The 19,310-nt window shown below is 37.0% G+C and overlaps 2 protein-coding genes across 2 annotated transcripts in view; one reads left to right on the top strand and one right to left on the bottom strand.

Moving 5' to 3' along the window:
* LOC128236023 (PHD finger protein 14-like) overlaps window positions 1–16,562 on the bottom strand; it is a 25,492-nt gene extending 8,930 nt beyond the window's left edge. The window contains exons 1-5 of the mRNA XM_052950816.1: window positions 16,417–16,562; window positions 15,928–16,041; window positions 14,477–14,539; window positions 8,190–8,396; window positions 7,527–7,639 (exon numbers count right to left, since the gene is read on the bottom strand). Of these exons, the coding sequence (XP_052806776.1) occupies window positions 7,527–7,639; window positions 8,190–8,396; window positions 14,477–14,539; window positions 15,928–16,041; window positions 16,417–16,480 (561 nt within the window). The 5' untranslated portion in view covers window positions 16,481–16,562. The remainder of the gene's footprint in view (window positions 1–7,526; window positions 7,640–8,189; window positions 8,397–14,476; window positions 14,540–15,927; window positions 16,042–16,416) is intronic.
* LOC128236021 (uncharacterized) lies at window positions 9,045–11,836 on the top strand. The gene is made up of 2 exons (XM_052950815.1): window positions 9,045–9,515; window positions 9,719–11,836. Exons 1-2 carry the CDS (start codon window positions 9,190–9,192, stop codon window positions 11,097–11,099), a joined length of 1,707 nt encoding a protein of 568 aa, XP_052806775.1. The 5' UTR covers window positions 9,045–9,189; the 3' UTR covers window positions 11,100–11,836.
* Window positions 16,563–19,310: the final 2,748 nt, after the last annotated feature.

Here is a 19,310-nt window from a genome sequence, read left to right on the forward strand (position 1 = left end):
CTTCTCAATGTCTATAAATACGAGCAAGGTCAGTCTAAAGGCATCATTCATAGATTCACACTTGAATAGCAAATATCTGTTAGGCTGTGTAGCACTTCCCAGACTAGTGAGATCATTGCAATTAGCATTCATGTATGTTATTGACAGCGTATGTAAAGTTTATTTTAATGAACTAGGGCCAATTTCACGTTTAAAATAACTTTCGATGAATGCAGAGATCGCTAATATCCATGATCAATAGCATACTGTAGATTAAAAAGATCATTGTAGATAGCATCCACGATACTTACTGACAGCGTATAATAAAGCGAATCCAGACAAACTGCGGCCAATTTCTCGTTTAAAATAACTTTTAAATGCAGACCGCAGTGCAGACACAGCTACTAATCATGATCAATAAACGCTTACATGTGGTAACGGATACCTTCTTAGTCTCGATCATTCAGCCGCTCTGATCAGAGTCAATTCAATACAGAACGGTGTTAGATGCAAGCGTCTAGATGATCGAGACTACTTACTTTTACTAGTTTCGTACCCAAAACGGTAGTACTTTTAGTACTTTTCCCGGCTTTTTCCCGATTTTAACCTATTATCGCAAAATTCAAGGCATTTTCACGACCGGGAACAGACTTCGATCTTCCCGACTTTTTCCCGTTTTCCCTGTAGCGTGGGAACCCTGTCTGATCCTATGGCACCTGTCAGAACCATCAAAAAATGGAGCTGAACATCAAACATTTGTTAAAACAAAAAAGAATGATGGCAATGTTGTTGTCAAAATGTGCTGTTTATAAAGAATTTGCCAGCAATAAAACATTTACTGTAAGCACTATAGTCTTTTAGTGTTTATTTAGTAATCACCAGCTGGCATCCTGCCCATAATACTTGCTAGATCCTCCATGCTTGGGCCAGTTGTGCAAAATATATTATTACCATTGAAAAATGTCACTGTAGAAATTTTCAAGAGAAAAGCATCTACTCTGTGAAGGATTTGAACCTATTCACCCCTACTTGCAAGTGTGGTCCTCAACCCAACTGGACCTACCAGGTTACTCAGAAGCCTTGAATCACTTGAAGTCACTATACTCCTCCCATCTTTACTTTTTGAAAGTATAATCTATGGTGGGGAGGAGTGTAGTCAGTCACTATTAGTGATTCAAAGCTTTTGAGAAACCCGAAGCTTAGTTAGCCCGAATGGGTATATGACTTAGACTATGTATAAATAAAAAAACAAATAGTAAAAGTTTATAATCATTCTTATCTCAGTTCACTTGCTAAACAGATGTACATAATGCAACAACAAAACAACTTAATAATTAGGTAACTTACAGCAACTTACAGCGACTTACAGCAAGTAAAACAGCCTTTCAATAATTGCTAGTTGAACTCACCAGTTTGCTACATGTAGTTGAAAAAAGTTTTATTTCATCCCTGTGCATTGTTGTAAAATAAATGGTAAACAAATGGCTAATTGAACTTGTCTGGTATAAATTACAAAGATGGGCATCAGGGTAGCAAAAAGTATATCACCCTGACAGAATTGCTTTCCTTGATCTCGTCACTCAATTTCTGTTTAAGAGCGATTCCACTTGGGCGCACTGATTCACTCGACATGTGGCCTGTCCAAACCTTTTCATCCCATCTATTTAAAACAGATGGTAAAACTTAACCTTCAAATATAACTAGGTTTCTTAAGTAAATTTAATGGTGTATCAGTGCTCCATGATCAAATCTTGCTTAAATACGATGATACCAAGCTAAACACAGACAGTGCCAGGGGGTGGGTTAAGCTTCGGTACAGAAGCTCTAAAATTTAAGTTGATACAACATTTTATTGCATTAAACATATCAGACATGTTTATAGCAAATACAAAATACATACATGTGCAAGGCATGGCTTTAGACACAAATTGTTTTAACAGAAGAGCAGAACATTTGTTTATGGATACAAACAACAACATATTAGTTTCCAAAAAAGATGTTTGCATAGTATATAAATTTTGATAAATTAATTAGAGATTTATTTGAATTGTTAGATAACAAATTAAAAAACTTATGCTTTGTTGGCCACATGTAGTAATATCTTTTAATGTATTTGGCCCTTAAGTATTTTGTACATATTAGTAAAAAGTGATATTCACTTTCAATCATTCCTTGGTTGCAGTAGATGCAAAATCTTTGATGTATAGGTGTATTCTTAGAACTTGCTAGTAGCTCTCAGTGCACAATCTTGGTAGTAATAATGTGTTTATTTGTACTTTCTTATTCCTTTTATATGAAGCAATATTATATTATACAAGTAAGTTTTTCAGCTTATGCTATGAATTTAAGTTATTTCTGATCAATACAAAATTCCTTAAAAAATGCAGCCTCAAAATCATTTTTAAAAACAAGTGCTGCCGTAGGACAGCGCACTTGATAACACCCTGCTTTATATGTGTTTGTCAAAACCATTAAAAAATGTAAAACCTAGAACTCCGCATGTTGGATGTGTCGCCTGACGAATTATTTACTGTCGACATTATAGCTGTTAGATTGGCATTTTATTCATTTATAGACAATAATGTTGCCATTTCACTTTCAAGTGTAGGTGGCATTTAAACTAAAGGTAACAAAGTTAAGCTGGACAAAAACTAACAACAAAAGATAACAAAGGGCAATAACTCTAAAAATATCGAAGCAAGAGATACGATTCTTGTGCGCTGACATTGCCCTCAATAGGATCTATCTACATATTAAGTTTCAGGTTGGTACCTCTTATAGTTTACGATATATGCCCTGGACAAAATTTAAGCTTGAAAATTATTATAGGGCAATAATTCTAAACATATAGATGCAAGAGTTACAGTATTAAGTTTCAAATTGATACCTCTTATATTTTTCAAGATATGCCCTGGACAAAACTTTAAGCATGAAAATTAACAAAGTGCAATTACTCTAAAACTAGGAAAACAAGAGTTCCTGTTACTGTGTACTGCACTTGCCCTCAATGAGATATATCTACATATGAAGTTTCAAGTTGATAACTCTTATATTTATCAGATATACCCCGGACAAAACTTTAAGCATGAAAACTGTTTAACAAAGAGCAATAACTCAAAAATATGGAAGCAAGAGTAACAGTTCTTGTGCACTGCTCTTACCCTCAATGAGATCTATCTACATATGAAATTTCAAGTTGATACCACTAATAGTTTACAAGATATGCCCCAGACAAGTTAAAACGGAATGAGACTGCCACCAACAAAAATAACCCCTTTATGCCGCCTAGTCAGGCGACACAAAAAGTAGATAAAAAAAGTCCATCAAGGGCCATAATATTTAGATTAATATGGAGTTATGTAACGTTATTGTGGCTGTGAACAACTACCGGTATGTGGCGTATGAAGTCCATTATATGAACTGTAAGTCAAATGAACTTTCTAAGTTGATCAAAGCCCATAATTTGCATACTTGATAACATTGAGGTACCCTTACAGTATTATGTCTGTCAATCATTGTGTAAAGTTTGATGTCAACAAGAGATGTTTGTCAAACATCATCACCCCCCCCCCCCCCCCCCCCCCGAGTGCCTTGTTGTCAGGATTATATGGACAATTGAATTAAATATGCATGGACCGAAATGAAAGCTGATTTGTCACTGACATTGGATGCCGTTGAGGCAGTTTTAAAATTTGACTATATGACCTCAAAATCCATGGGAGTCATCAGCTGGTCACCAAAATTCTAAATGTGAAGTTTGAGGGCCATGGGTGCAGGCATTGAAAAGTTATCACACAGCGAAGCTTGTTTCATTCAAGGTCACTGTGACCTTGACCCGATGACCCCTATAATCATAAGGGGTCATCTACAGGTCAGACACAACTCCAAGTCAAGTTTGAGGGCCATGGGTGCAGGCATTGTCGAGTTATAACTCGAAACATTTTCGCATTCAAGATCACTGTGAACTTGATCTTTGACTCAATGATTCGAGGGTCATCTACTGGTCAGGCCCAACTTCAATGTCAAGTTTGATGATCATAGGTTCAGGCATTGTTGAGATATCATTGGGAGATTTGTTAACCTTTTTGTGTTAAAGGTTACCTTACTGTAACCTTGACACATTGACCCCCAAAGTCAAGAGGGGTCATATACTGGTCAGGCCCAACCTTTATGTCAATTTTGATGACCATAGGTCCAGGAATTGTCAAATTTGCTTTCAAGGTCACTGTGACCTTGACCTTTGACCCCTTAAATCAATAGGGGTCATCTACTGGTCAGGCCCAACCTCCAAGTCAAGTTTGAGGGCAATGGGTGCAGGCATTGTTGAATTATCACTCAGTCAACTTTTTACCATTCAAGGTCACTGTGACTTTGACCTTTGGCCAATGACCCCTAAAATCAATACGAGCCATCTACTATTTAGGCCCAACATCCAAGTCAAGTTTGAGTGCCATGGGTGCAGGCATTGTCTAGTTATCACTCGGCCAAACTTTTACCATTCAAGGTCACTGTATCCTTGACCTTTGACCAATGACCCTATAAAAAATAGGATTCATCTAATGGTCAGACTCAACCTCCCAATTCAAGTATGAGGGCCATGGGTGCAGGCATTGTCGAGTTATCACTCTGACAAACTTTTACCATTCAAGGTCACTGTGACCTTGACCTTTGGCCTGATGACCCCCAAAAAACAATAGGGTTCATCAACTGGTCAGGCCTAACTTCCATATCAAGTTTGATGACCATAGGTCTAGGTATTGTCGATTTATCACTCTGACAAACTTTTACCATTCAAGGTTACTGTGACCTTGACCTTTGGCCTGATGACCCCCAAAATACAATAGGGGTCATCAACTGGTCAGGCCTAACTTCCATATCAAGTTTGATGACCATAGGTCTAGGTATTGTTGAGTTATAACTCGGACAAGCTTTCAAATTATTTTACCACTGTGACCTTGACCTTTGACCTGATAAGCCCCAAAATCAACAGGGGTCATCTACTGGTCAGGCCCAACCTTCATGTCAAGTTTTATGTCCATATGTCCATGAATTGTTGAGTTATCACTTGGACAAGCTTTGGTCTACCGAAGGACCAACGGACCGACCGACTATATTGGTTTGTACATACATGTCTTTAAATGGATAAACATATTACAATCAGTTATGTTTTATATGCTGTTTTGTTATACATTCCAGGTTATAATTGATAATTTAGTAAAATGTTTTTAGGAGATAACTTAATTCTAAAATAATTGAGAATAAAAACTTGATTTTTCCACACTACAAGTATAACCCAGACAGTAGTTTTATATTTATTAAAAAGATCAACCATAAACTGATGAATTATCTACATGATTTTCAGCATTTTCATCACTTAAAAACAGATTTTACATAATTTGGAACAAAAATGTAGTACAAAATGTATTTACATGTAGCTTTTTAAAAAAAAATCCAATCTTTTACATGAAATTCTTATCAATTATCATGACATCATGTTGAAATGAATTTAATATTTTTTCTAGCAAGATATAACATGGGGAAATGCTGAATAAATAATCATTTTTACTTGATAAAAACAAATATATTTGATATTACAATGAAGATGATTTTTTTTATTTAAAAAGACACGTTCGTCCATGGGAGCTGACATTTTGAAACGGAAGTTGCGAGAGTTAGCTCCCCTGATTTCTAATTGCCATATAACCCCGTATAAGTCCGTACTGTTTCCCATTTTAAAGAAAATCTGTACATACACAACACGTTTACTTTCCGTTGCCGTACATTAGCGATAATCGATTATGGAATAATGAAATCGATTATCGTCGACCTCGGACACAAATAATCGACTTTCGACAATACTCGATCATCGTTATATCCCTAGCTAGTAGCATAGCCCTCCTCTTCAAATAGTATCATTAGCCGGACATAAATTTGTTTCAATTCTGACACTTCAGAAAGTGAAAGTCCAATTTTCACACGATCTTAAACTTAATACCAATTTTATATTTATTAGTGGTTTTAAGTTCTAAGCTCTTAGTAGATTTAAATGGTTCGTAGAAGCTGGTCATGTTTCTTAATAGAACTTATGTTTAATGGACACTTCATAATTTCTTTGAGTTTATGCTACAATATGAAACTAGAGTTATCACTGGATGTGATCAAGACCCCCACTACACCACCTTCTTGTAATAAGAAGTGCCTTAAATGCCCTATGTCAGTGACAAGGCACAAAATAATGTTTCAGTGTCAGAACTTCTTCGTTTGAAGTCAATAAGTAGCCTTGTCCCATTAAAAGGGCAATAACTTTAAACATACCGTACACTTATAAGGTTACTTTTGCACATCACTTTGCCTCAACACAGTCAATATATAAGTGTGTGAAGTTTGAAGTCAGTTACCTCAAAAAGGTATGACCCCAATATCACCAAAATACTTAAGTCAAAACTCAATCTCAGACACAACTCATTTTACCAAATTAAAGCATAGTATGATTCAAAATCTTGCATGCTTATATACGTCTTGAAAATATACTTTTTTGATGAAATGTGTTGATAAAAAATATTGTCAATATTTTAAAGATATGTGTGTGAAGGTTGAAGTCAATACCTCAAAGATGGACAGACAGACAAAAGGACAGATGGGACAAGGTGATCCTATTATAGATAGGATAGACACTACCAAGACTGTGTACTGAGAGTTACAAACAAGTCTATTTTAAAACATTGCTAAATTAATTGACACAAATTTGATCTTTTACACATGCTGGCTCAAATAAGTAATTTAAACAAGAGGGCCAAGATGGCCCTATATCGCTCACCTGAATTAAACTTAAATGGTGCTCTAGACATTTCTATAATTCATATAGAAGGGCAATAATGTTTTGGTGACAACAGGGATTGGCTAGATATCAAACTCATTCGAAGTATTATACCCATACACATTCTGACCAAATTTGGTAATGATTGGACAAAGGGTTTTAAAGTAATTGATCATACAAGACCAATTTCAGGTAATTTCTATAACTTAAGGGTGATAACTGTTGAATGACTAGAGCAATATGGCTGGTTAATGAACCTATTATCCAACATATTATGCGCACATAAATTCTGACCATATCTGGTGATGATTGGATGAAGGCTTCTAACTTATTCATCGGACAAGACCTATTTTGGGAAATTTCTATAATTTATGGGCGATAACTCCTGAGTGACCTGAGCGATTGGCTGGCTATCGAACTCGTTTAAGATATTATGCAATACACATTATGACCAAATTTTGATTGGACAAAGGGTTATTAAGTTACCGATCTGACAAGACCAATTTTAGGTAATTTCTTAAACGCTGCCTGCCTGTACGCCACATGTGTAACTATGATACATGTATTGCTGTTTTTAAATGCACATATAAAACAGGAAAACTATAGATTTGTTTAAAGGGTTATAAAGGGCTAATACTCTTACAATATACAAGTGGCACTGAGGCTTTAATATATTCTGTGAAGGGAAGTAACCATTGCGAGGAGTTTGTAAATGCTAAACTATGCCCACCTGGGAAACCTCAGACGACCTGATTCTCTGTTTCTCCGTGGGCTTCTTGATTCTCTTCCCATTTGTCTTCTGCTTCTTGCGTGGAACATAGTCCTCATCATCATCATCACTGTCTGCAGGTAACAAGAACATGGCTATCATCATCATCATTACTGTCTGCAGGTAACAAGAACATGGCTATTATCATCATCATCATCATCATCATCATCATCATCATCATCATCACCACCACCACCACCACCACACCACCACACCACCACCACCATCATCATCATCATCATCATCATCATCATCATCATCATCATCACCACAACCAGCACCATCATCATCATCATCATCATCATCATCATCATCATCATCACCACCACCACCACCACCACCACCACCACCACCACCACCACCATCATCATCATCATCATCATCATCATCATCATCACTGGCTGAAGGTGAAGGCTACAAGAAAATGAATATCATCATCATCATCATCATCATCATCATCATCATCATCATCATCATCATCATCATCATCATCATCACTGTCTGTAGGTTACAAGAAAATGAATATCATCATCATCATCATCATCATCACCATCATCATCATCATCATCATCACCTACTAGAATATAGATAATATATAACCCCAAAAAAGCAAACTTTGCTCACTTATGTTTTCAAAATAATTTCTTTTTGGATTGCCCACACCCTCATCGCTAGCTTCATCATCACTGTCATCACCATCGCTGTCATCATCATCATCATCATCATCACTGTCGTCATCATTATCATCTGAATTTTCCTTGCCTTTAGACCCCTCACTGTCCTCGTCATCTTCATTTTTATCTGAATTGCTCTTCGACTGTTCACTTTCTTCTGAAAGAAATACAAGATATTTCTGTAACTTGTAAGCAGACATCAAATAATTTAAATATGGTTTCATAATAAACCTTATGTAAAACTTGATAATAAACAAGAGGGTCTTGGCAGTCATTTACGACTCACTTGAGTATCTTAGCAACAAGATTTTTTTTTGTTAAACTTGACCATTATATTAGTGACCTACTTTTTTACTTCAAAAATGCATTATCAACCTTGACCTTGATATGACATGAACTAACATTCTGATCAAGTTTCATGTAGCTTGGTCAAAAAATGTGGCTACTAGAGTTCTATAAGCAATTTAGATTTAGGACCAGGGCAGTTAAATGGAAGGTGGCCCTTGATGGGTAGATGGCCCCTAATGATCTTAAGGTCAAAGGTCAAGTTCAACAGTTTTATGAACAGCAGTTCAAATGTTGAAATGTTTGTCTTCACTTTTCTTGAAACATTTTGCAACCATTAATAATCAATGCATTTCAGATTAAATCATTTTTATTCATTATACAACAAATTTTCTGACAGAGGGGTGTGCAGGGGGGTATAATGCTTTACAACTATATCTTGTTTTTAAAAGGAGGAAATTAATAATATACGGGCCATTCAAGTAAAAGTTTAAACTTCCTGATTGAGAATTGAAGAAGACTTATGGGATATAAATCATTCAGATCTCCGTGGGCAATGAGATCAGTCATCACCACATACTTATAAATGTTTAAACATTTTCAAATTATTTAAACGTATCAGAGAAAACTTCAAAAAAGGAAATATTTCATCTATATTACTTACAATGGCTTCAAAACAGAGGCCATCAGTGTTATATGCCTCTGATGAGATACATGACTTTTCCTGTTCTGTGTGTAAAGATGACAATCTCAACATTGAGGCCAAGCATTTCTGTGGGGACTGCTCAAAGTATTACTGTGACAAGTGCCTGACCTTTCATGCCAAAATACACAAGCATCATGTTGTATTGGGCTGTAAGGATGTGGACAAGTGGGTGGGGCAAGGTGATGCCCTGGTTACGTGCAACCTTCACCCTCCGAAGGTCATAGAACTGCTGTGTGAGGATCACAATGAGCTCTGTTGTCACCTCTGTGTGCCACTGAACCATAGGTGAGTGATAAGAGTACAATTGATAATTACAAGTATATTATTTTTATTTTATGCAGGAAGAAATAGAAATACACATACCAATTTAATCCTGGCCAATATTAAATAAGCCTGTATATGCAAACCCATTTTTAGGGCCAAAATGTAATGAAACATAATAAATCAGGACTAATAAATTCATTCACTCTATTTAATACCTTAAACAGGATGTGCGGAAGCATCAGCTTGATATCTGATCTGGTCAAGGGCATATATAAGATGACCGACTTCAAGCAGCTTCCAGCAAAAGTTACCAAGGTAACAGACAGACTGAACCAGGTGAAAGAGGCCAGAAAGAAGAATCAGAACTCCCTCAATACCTCAGGCAAGTCCATGCTGACAAAGATCAAGACTCTGAGATCTTCACTGAACGAGCTGCTAGATGACCTGGAAAAAAGGACAGTGGAACAGGTGTACAGTGTCCTGGCTGACCTGAATGGCTCACTACAGAAGGATATTGACCACTGTGACCTGCTACATGACCAACTTAAGGCCTTACTGGACACAGTCCAAGCCCAGGGCAAGGAGTCCAGCTCCTACATTGGCTTTAAGAAATGCGAGGACAAGATGGAAGAGGCCAACAGACTTCTCCATGAGATAGAAAACAAACAAGAGGCAACCATCACTTTCCAGCCTGACACACACGCTCAACAATTGCTATCTGACTTGAAGGCACTAGCAAACATCCACAATGATCCACAGTTTAAACAATCATCTGCGCAAATCAATCAGTCCTCTAATAAATCCAAGGTTTTCAAGGTGGAAGAAAAGAAAACATATGCAGTGAATATAAAGAAAGACAAACAGGATTGTAATATTACGGGTATGACAGAACTTCCAGGAGGAGAGATTGTTCTGGTAGATTTTCAGAATAGCAGAGTAAAGGTGTTAGACAGTAAATACAAGGTGACATCCAACTGTGATCTCCCTGAGTCTCCTTATGACATCTGCCACATCTCAGACCATCAAGTAGCTGTAGCTGTTGAAAATGGGACTGACAGGCATGAGGTCCACTTTCTCACCGTGTCAGCTGACACCATCAAGATGACCAGGAAGTTCTCAGTTGACCATGAGTGTGGCTCCATCAAGCACCATGGGGGCCAGCTGTATGTGGGCTCCCTTACCGCCCTGTATCTATACAAAACAGATGGAAGCCTGGTCAACAAAATATATGAAGACACATCTGGGAAATGCACAGTGAACCACTTTGCCTTGAGCACTGATGGCAGCAAATTATATGTTCCAGCCTCCAGCAAACACAAGATTGTAACCATTGACAGTGTAGGCAACATTCTGGCTACACTGAATGACCCTGACTTTCCCTGTCCTTGGAGTGTACATTTGAGTGTGGCTGGACATGTGTTTGTGTGCTCACGTGAATCCCATACAGTGGTGCAGATTGACCAGGAAGGCAGGAAGAAGCTGGCCACACTGGTCAGGGAGGGAGATGGCATCAACCATCCATATTCAGTCCTGTACAGCACCCACACTGGCAGGCTCATCATAGGGGGAGAACAAAATGACATTCTGGTGATGGAACTACAGTAATAATTAGTGGATGATCAAGGATATAGAGTGAATAAAGATGAACATAGATGAATTGTGAAAAGTGTCTTTGAATGAAGTAATTCAATACCAGTACATGTATATGTACATTTCATCATTATCATGGATGTTGGGGGTAAATCCACTGACTACAAATTGATTCAATTGCATCTGTAATATTGTATCATTATGTTTGCATAATCTTTAGCAAGGACCCTAATACATGTACAAAATAGTTATGTTAAATACTAAATCTCTTGAAATAGTATTTTTGTGCACAGTACTATTGAATAAACATAACCATGCTTGCTTGGTAATAAAGGCATTAAATGTCAATTACATTTGTTTGAACCACAAGACAATAGAAATACTTTCATGTATATACTCCTTTAGTGTGTAGATAGAATCCAAGCTATTCTATTTATAGAAATGTCATTTACTTGCCATCATGAAATAATGTCATCATATATATATATATATTGGTTCATACACTTTTCAACAAGCGTAATAACTTGTAATTTGACATCAGAAATATAAAGCACTGTAAATCGTACATGTTATATAGCAACATTTAAGGTTATTGTTTCTATAAATCATCAAATTTTCCTTATCATCAAGGTTGGTTTTATAAATTTTAAAAAAGTTGTTTAATATTTAAAGTATGTATCAAATGACAACACATGTACTATTCTTTGTAAAATAAACTGTGAACTGTTGTAAATTAAAAGATTCATACATCATGTTCTTTTATTCTTTTTCCCCATTTTTAATTGTTCACATGACAAGGTAGTCGCTGCTGCGTAGCAAAATGCTTCCACCCAAGTTAATCATGCTTGAGTCCACATTCTGGGTAGAAACCAGCATTGAGGTCTATTTTGGGAGGCCATGAGAAAGTCCCCCTAGCGGGTATTTAAACCCAAAACATCTTGGATGAGAGGCGACCGCTCTTACGGTTACCCTTAAATTAGACCAACTTCTGCTTGAACAAAGGGTAATAAAGAAGTAGTACACCTCACTGAGAGCCATATGACCAATTTCTGCTTGAACAAAGAGTATTTAAAGAACTAATTCACCCCACTGAGAGCCATATGACCAATTTCTGCTTGAACAAAGAGTATTTAAAGAACTAATTCACCCCACTGAGAGCCATATGGCCATTAAATGCTTGAACAAAGATTAACAAGAGATGTTTGTCAAACATTATGCCCCCCTGAGCGCCATGTTGTCAGGATTATATGGACAACTGAATGAAATATGCATGGACCGAAATGACAGCTGATTTGTCACTGATATTGGATGCCGTTGAGGCAGTTTTACACAGACAAGCTTTTTTCGTTCAAGGTCACTGTAACCTTGACCTTTGACCCGATGACCCCTAAAATCATAAGGGGTCATCTAAAGGTCAGACACAACACCAAGTCAAGTTTGAGGGCCATGGGTGCAGGCATTGTCAAATTATCATTTTCGCATTCAAGGTCACTGTGAACTTGACCTTTGACCCAATGACTCCTAAAATCAATAAGTGTCATATCCTGGTCAGGCTCAACTTCCATGTCAAGTTTGATGATCATAGGTTCAGGCATTGTTGAGATATCACTGGGAGAAGATTTGTTAACTTTTTTGTGATAAAGGTTACTGTGATCTTGACCTTGGCCCGATGACCCCCAAAGTCAAGAGGGGTCATCTACTGGTCAGGCCCAACCTTCATGTCAAGTTTGATGACAATAGGTCCAGGAATTGTCAAGTTTGCTTTCAAGGTCACTGTGACCTTGACCCCTAAAATCAATAGGGGTCATCTACTGGTCAGGCCCAACCTCCAAGTCAAGTTTGAGGGCCATGGGTGCAGGCATTGTTGAGTTATCACTCGGACAACCTTTTATCGTTTAGAGTCAATGTGACCTTGACCTTTGGCCCAATGACCCCTAAAATCAATAGGGGCCATCTATTGGTCAGGCCCAACCTCAGTCAAGTTTGATGGCCATGGGTGCAGGCATTGTCGAGTGATTACTAGGACAACCTTTTACCATTCAAGGTCACTGTGACCTTGACCTTTAGCCGGATGACCCCCAAAAACAAAAGTGGTCATCTAATGGTCAGACCCAACCTCCAAGTCAAGTTTAAGGGCCATAGGTGAAGGCATTGTTGAGTTATCACTCAAACAACCTTTTACCATTCAAGGTCACTGTGACCTTGACCTTTGAACTGATGAGCCAAAAAAACAATAGGGGTCAGCTACTGGTCAGGCCCAACCTCCAAGTCAAGTTTGAGGGTCAGTGGTGCAGGCATTGTCGAGTTATCACATGGACAACCTTTTACCATTCAAGGTCACTGTGACACTGACCTTCGGCCCAATAACCCCCAAATTCAATAGGGGTCATCTATTGGTCAGGCCCAACCTTCAAGTCAATTATGAGGGCCATGGGTGCAGGCATTGTCAAGTTATCACTCGGACAACCTTTTACCATTCAAGGTCACTGTGACCTTGACCTTTGACCCGATGAGCTCCAAAAACAATAGGGGTAAGCTACTGGTCAAGCCCAACCTTCAAGTCAAGTTTGAGGGCCATGGGTGCAGGCATTGTTGAGTTATCACTTGGACAACCTTTTACCATTCAAGGTCACTGTGACCTTGACCTTTGGCCCGATGACCCCCAAATACAATAGGGGTCATCTATTGGTCAGGCCCAACCTCCAAGTCAATTATGAGGGCCATGGGTGCAGGCATTGTTGAGTTATCACTCGGACAACCTTTTACCATTCAAAGTCACTTTGCCCTTAACCTTTGACCAGAAGAGCCCTTAAATCAATAGGGGTCATCTACTGGTCAGGCCCAACCTTCATGTCAAGTTTGATGACCATACGTCCAGGAATTGTTGAGTTATCACTCGGACAAGCTTTGGTCTACCGACGGACCGACCGACCGGCATACCGACATGCCTATGCAAAGCAATATACACCTCTTCTTCGAAGGGGGGCATTATTAAGAACTAGTACACTCCACTGAAAGCCATATGGCCTATTACTGCTTGAACAAAGGTTAGTTAAGAACTAGTACATCCCAGTGAGAGTCATATGGCCAATTACTGCTTTAACAAAGGTTAATTAAGAACTAGTACATCCCACTTAGGACCAAATGACCAATTTCTGCTTGAAAAAAAAACTAGTAAACCCCACTGAGAGCCCCAGACCCTGGTTGCTATGCCTGTCCCTAAGGCATTTGGTGCTTGGTGATCTAAAACCTTATGCCACAATGGCCATTAAACAAGATGCTTAGTGAATACAGCCCCAGTACCTGGTTGCTGTACCTGACCACAGGCATTTGGTGCTTGGTGATCTAAAACCTTATGTCATAATGAGTTTTCAAATAGGCTATTTGTTTACCTTCACAATCCTCCATATCTTCTTCAGGTTCATTATCAGCAGCGCCCTCATCTTCACTCATATCTGAAATGTGTATTCACTTAAAATAAGTTTTGAAATTCAAATATAAGGGAAGATCATTCATGAAATTTTAACAAACAACTGAAATGGAAGATAAACAAGAACTGTCATAGTATGTGAGATAGAGACATCGGTCTGGCACGTGACACATCTTCTTGGTATGTCAAACACATGTGGCAGGTTATCTTTAAATCTGTCCATACTTAAGAAAGTTACAGCTCAGACATGACCACCTATACTCTAAGACCTTATATGCATAGTAATCACTCACTTTCAGTCAAAGTGTAACCTTAAACTTGAATGTAGGAACTCTGGACTTGTATGCAACATATCGTCTTTATATGGTGAACACTTTTGGCAAGTTATTTTAAAATCTGTCCATACAAGAGAAAGTAACAGTCCGTACACTAGAAGATAAGCTGGTCACACATTTGGGGGCATGAAAATATGAAAACACCCAGTTCATTCAAATACTCATGTGATTTTTCTTGTAAAATACAAGAAAATAGTCCAAAGGTTCAACATCTTTTAGGTATATTTTTCCCTATTCTTTTGGAATTATAAAGAAAACTTATTGTTATATAAATAGGTACATCTAGTGTGCTATAAGGAAAATGGTTGCTGAAAGTGTTAAATTACATTGTTTACACCTACGGTCTGGCCTACATTATTTTACTCCAGTTGCAAAATAATGCCATTACACTTAATGAGATGCAGTATTTATTTAATGTCACAATCACGTCATGTAACTGTGAATTTGGGTTTATATTTAAATAAAAAAAACAACACATTTTTCATCAAACATAAAATTTCAAGACTGACCATTACTTAAAATGTGGCAACAGGCAGGAATTATATAGACAGAGCTTTTAATAGGGTCTGAAACCCAAGAGCCAATGTCAACGTCATATTTTTCAAGAGTCAAAATAAGATTTTTGAAAGTCATTTTCCGTTTTTCTAATTTTGTGATCTTTCTTCGTAATTAATATTTCCCATCTGCCATAAGATGCCAGGTACATAATTATCAAGACTACTTTAAAAAGATTCTGAAACTTAAAAAAAAAAAATACAATTTTCAGCGTTTTAGAGAAATGCTGTATTTAATAGAACTTGGTGGTTAAAAAATTCCATGGTCAAAACTTTTACTCATTTTTTTAATTCCAGGGGATATAGATCTCCAAGTAAGCGACCAGGTGATGGGTTGGAATTCCAAGTGATTTTTCCCCCACCGCCACTGGGGGATATGACATGTATGAATTGATGATGTGTCAATTTTGTGTTTTTAACGATTTCTATCCCTACAGCTGGAGGCAGTGGAAAGCCCTGATTGAGTTTTATAACAAAAGCTTGTATTTAAATATAACAATATGAAAACCAAAACCAGCACATACCTGACATTTTCACCTGGTAGTCACTGTCATTATCACTGTCATCTCCGCCAAAGTTCACCTGCATCAGATGACGTGATACTGGCTTCACTTTCCGCTTCCTTGGGTCCCTGTTGCCTGTCATAAGAATGGAAAGGCACATAAATTTGTATTATTTAAACACATTTTACCTGTTTTCATCAGGTTTTCTGAGGATGACTGGACTCTCACTGGTAAAACTTTAGCTGCAATTGTATAAAAAAAATTACCCTATTTACCCGTGTTAAAAAATAATGTTAAGAATACCACTCTTGTTCAATCAGGAAACAAGATACAAATTTTTTATTATCTAATTTTCAGGGTAGTGGTAGAAACTCAGACCGGTATTTGAAATCATGTTGTTGTTTATCTACAAATCTGAAATCATTTATAACTACAAAAGTAATAGTTGAGTGTAGCCTTAAATAGTAAATTTAATTTAATTACAATGGTCTTTCAAAGAAGTTTACATACGCATTGCTTTAAACAGAAAACCGACATTCTGGTCATTTTCATCAAGATCACTGTCTTCTGACATTTTATTCTTGATTCATGCGATTAAATCGAAAATATTATCAAAAACTTGTTCTGTATCTATAAAACGCTTAAATTATAAAAACACACGCCCAATGTATCAGCGGTTACACACAACTAGATTGTTACTTTAAAATATGGTATTGAACAAGAGGCCCTTCTCTATGTTTTAAATAATTCAGAGAAATGTTGATATTTCGAAACACATTTTTTCAGTACTGTAAGAAATGTGTTTTGATATAAATTCAATTGAATTATCCAGCCTTTGGATATATATTCTACTACTTTAGGGTTTTAGTCAGGTTTTAAGTGATCAGTGTATGGAAGAACAGGGACATTTTGACTGGCTGTGAAGAACTTAAAAATTATAAATTTGTCAAATTTAAACAAAACAAGGGAAATGATTATTCTCAGCATTCAATTCTATAAGTGGAGAAGTGTGCTACAAAAAAATAGCTGGATGCTGCAATCTTCTATAATTACTTCTTAGCTTAAAACCGATCCTAAAAATAACCATACTTGTACTAAACAATGATGGGTTGTCAGAAAATAGCCAATTGAGCTTACGTTCTTTTTTATCATATAGCCAACTTTAAATAAAGATTCTTGTGTGTATCATGGTAGAATAAATTAACACAAATAAAGCCAAACATTCCATATATAGCAGTTTTTATATTATCTCGGGTGTGTGTGGTTTAACAGCAAGATGACAGCTTTATGGTCATCCCAAGATGCAAGGCATCTTGGATTTAATCTTCACTAGAAGACCAGAAAAACAAGAATAACACTCTTTAAGAGCTTGAATATTTATTTTTAACGCAATACTGCAATGAAAGCTTACAAATGAGCAGTTTCACAAGTAATGAAGAATCTTGCAAAAACAATACTAACTGCAACAATATCATTCAACATGTTTCTAATAATAATGGCAGGCACGAAATGGACGCTATTCCTACATAATCAAGTTCCAAGATAAAGAAATATTTAAACAATGACTAAAATTCTTTGCTGCATATAATTTTCCTCATAAATGCTCATCAGGTTTCAGTTGAACAAGGGGCATAACTCTACAATTACTATATCCAGAGTTAAGGGTTTGATATACAGGTTCAAAACATATCTTGCAACATGTGTACCAAGTTTCATTTGGATATCTTGAAATAAGTTTTAGTTATGGCCACGTTTAAAGTCTTTGTACAGCCAGTGTACAAAATAACAATGCTGCTGGCAGAAAACAAACTCTATAACAAATTGGCAATACTTTAAAATGTACGAAAAATATATTTCGTAAATGATAGGGTTCACAATATATTCACTCATTTGCATTGAAGGTTGTATTGTTCATGGGAGCCGATCAAAACATCCCATGGACAAAACCTCCCCATGCCATTTTAGATTAGGTAGACACAAACCTCCTACATTATTTTGGCAAGGTGGACAAAACATCCCATCTTGGACATTAGATCCCAATAATGTTTGTCAGTTTGGCCACACATGTATCACAACAAAGGTGATACATGTAGCTTTGAGTCTCAAAATGATCTGGGAGGGTTTGTCTACCCTGTCAAAATGATGTGGGAGGTTTTGTCCATGGGATTATTTGTCCTACATTCATATGTTCCCATTATAATTGAATCATCTACTAGTATTTCAAATCAGAATTGTTTTACTACATTGTAATACATATGTCTATTTGTAATTTGTTAGGCAATGTATACAATAATAACATACACATTGTATAATTAGTGCATACAATAAGGCAGAAATTATGTGATAAATAATCCTCTCAACTACCATCTTTCAACAGACACCCAATTGCACTTTGTATCTACATGGGAAGTGTACTATTATGTACATGTACATTTGAAAATCATTAACAAATATGAAACTGATACCATATAATACAAGACTGTTACAATTAAATACATGTTTACACTGTTACATATAATATTACAGGTATTACAGATATGCTAATGAAGCCATCACTAGGATGGTTAACTTGTGTCAAGATCATAAATACTGCTTAGAAAGTCTTATATACAACACTCAAGTACAAATGTATCATAACATTGACATACATGAAACTGGCATTAGTAGAGAAATATCCACATCATGCCATCAAAACATTTACTTTACTGTTCAAATGTAAAATGCAATAGGTATCACAAGATATATTTTGATGATGTAATGACTTCTGACTAGAAATTTCATGACAATTAAGATGCGTACGAGACAGACAGCGAAACCTAACCACAGCAATTGGATACATACTCTTGTCTATTGTTGTTTCTGATGGAAAGGGGCATAATTCTGCAATTATTAAGGGTATAGTGATTGGCCTTGCTACATATATGTTCATATTGTCCATGGCAACAGGGTAGAGTTATGGCCCTTGCAAAACATGTTCATATTGTCCATGGCAACAAGGTACAGTTATGGCCCTTATTACACATGTCCATAACTCTGCAATTATTAAGGGTATAGTGATTGGCCTTGCTACATATATGTTCATATTGTCCATGGCAACAGGGTAGAGTTATGGCCCTTGCAAAACATGTTCATATTGTCCATGGCAACAAGGTACAGTTATGGCCCTTATTACACATGTCCATAATGTCCATGGCAACAGGGTAGAATTATGGCCCTTGCAAAACATGTTCATATTGTCCATGGCAACAGGGTAGAGTTATGGCCCTTTCAAAATATGTTCATATTGTCCAAGGCAACAGGGTAGAGTTATGGCCCTTTCAAAACATGTTCATATTGTCCAAGGCAACAGGGTAGAGTTATGGCCCTTACAAAACATGTTCATATTGTCCATGGCAACAGGGTAG

Source organism: Mya arenaria, chromosome 5 (assembly GCF_026914265.1).
Source record: "Mya arenaria isolate MELC-2E11 chromosome 5, ASM2691426v1".
NCBI lineage: Eukaryota > Metazoa > Mollusca > Bivalvia > Myida > Myidae > Mya > Mya arenaria.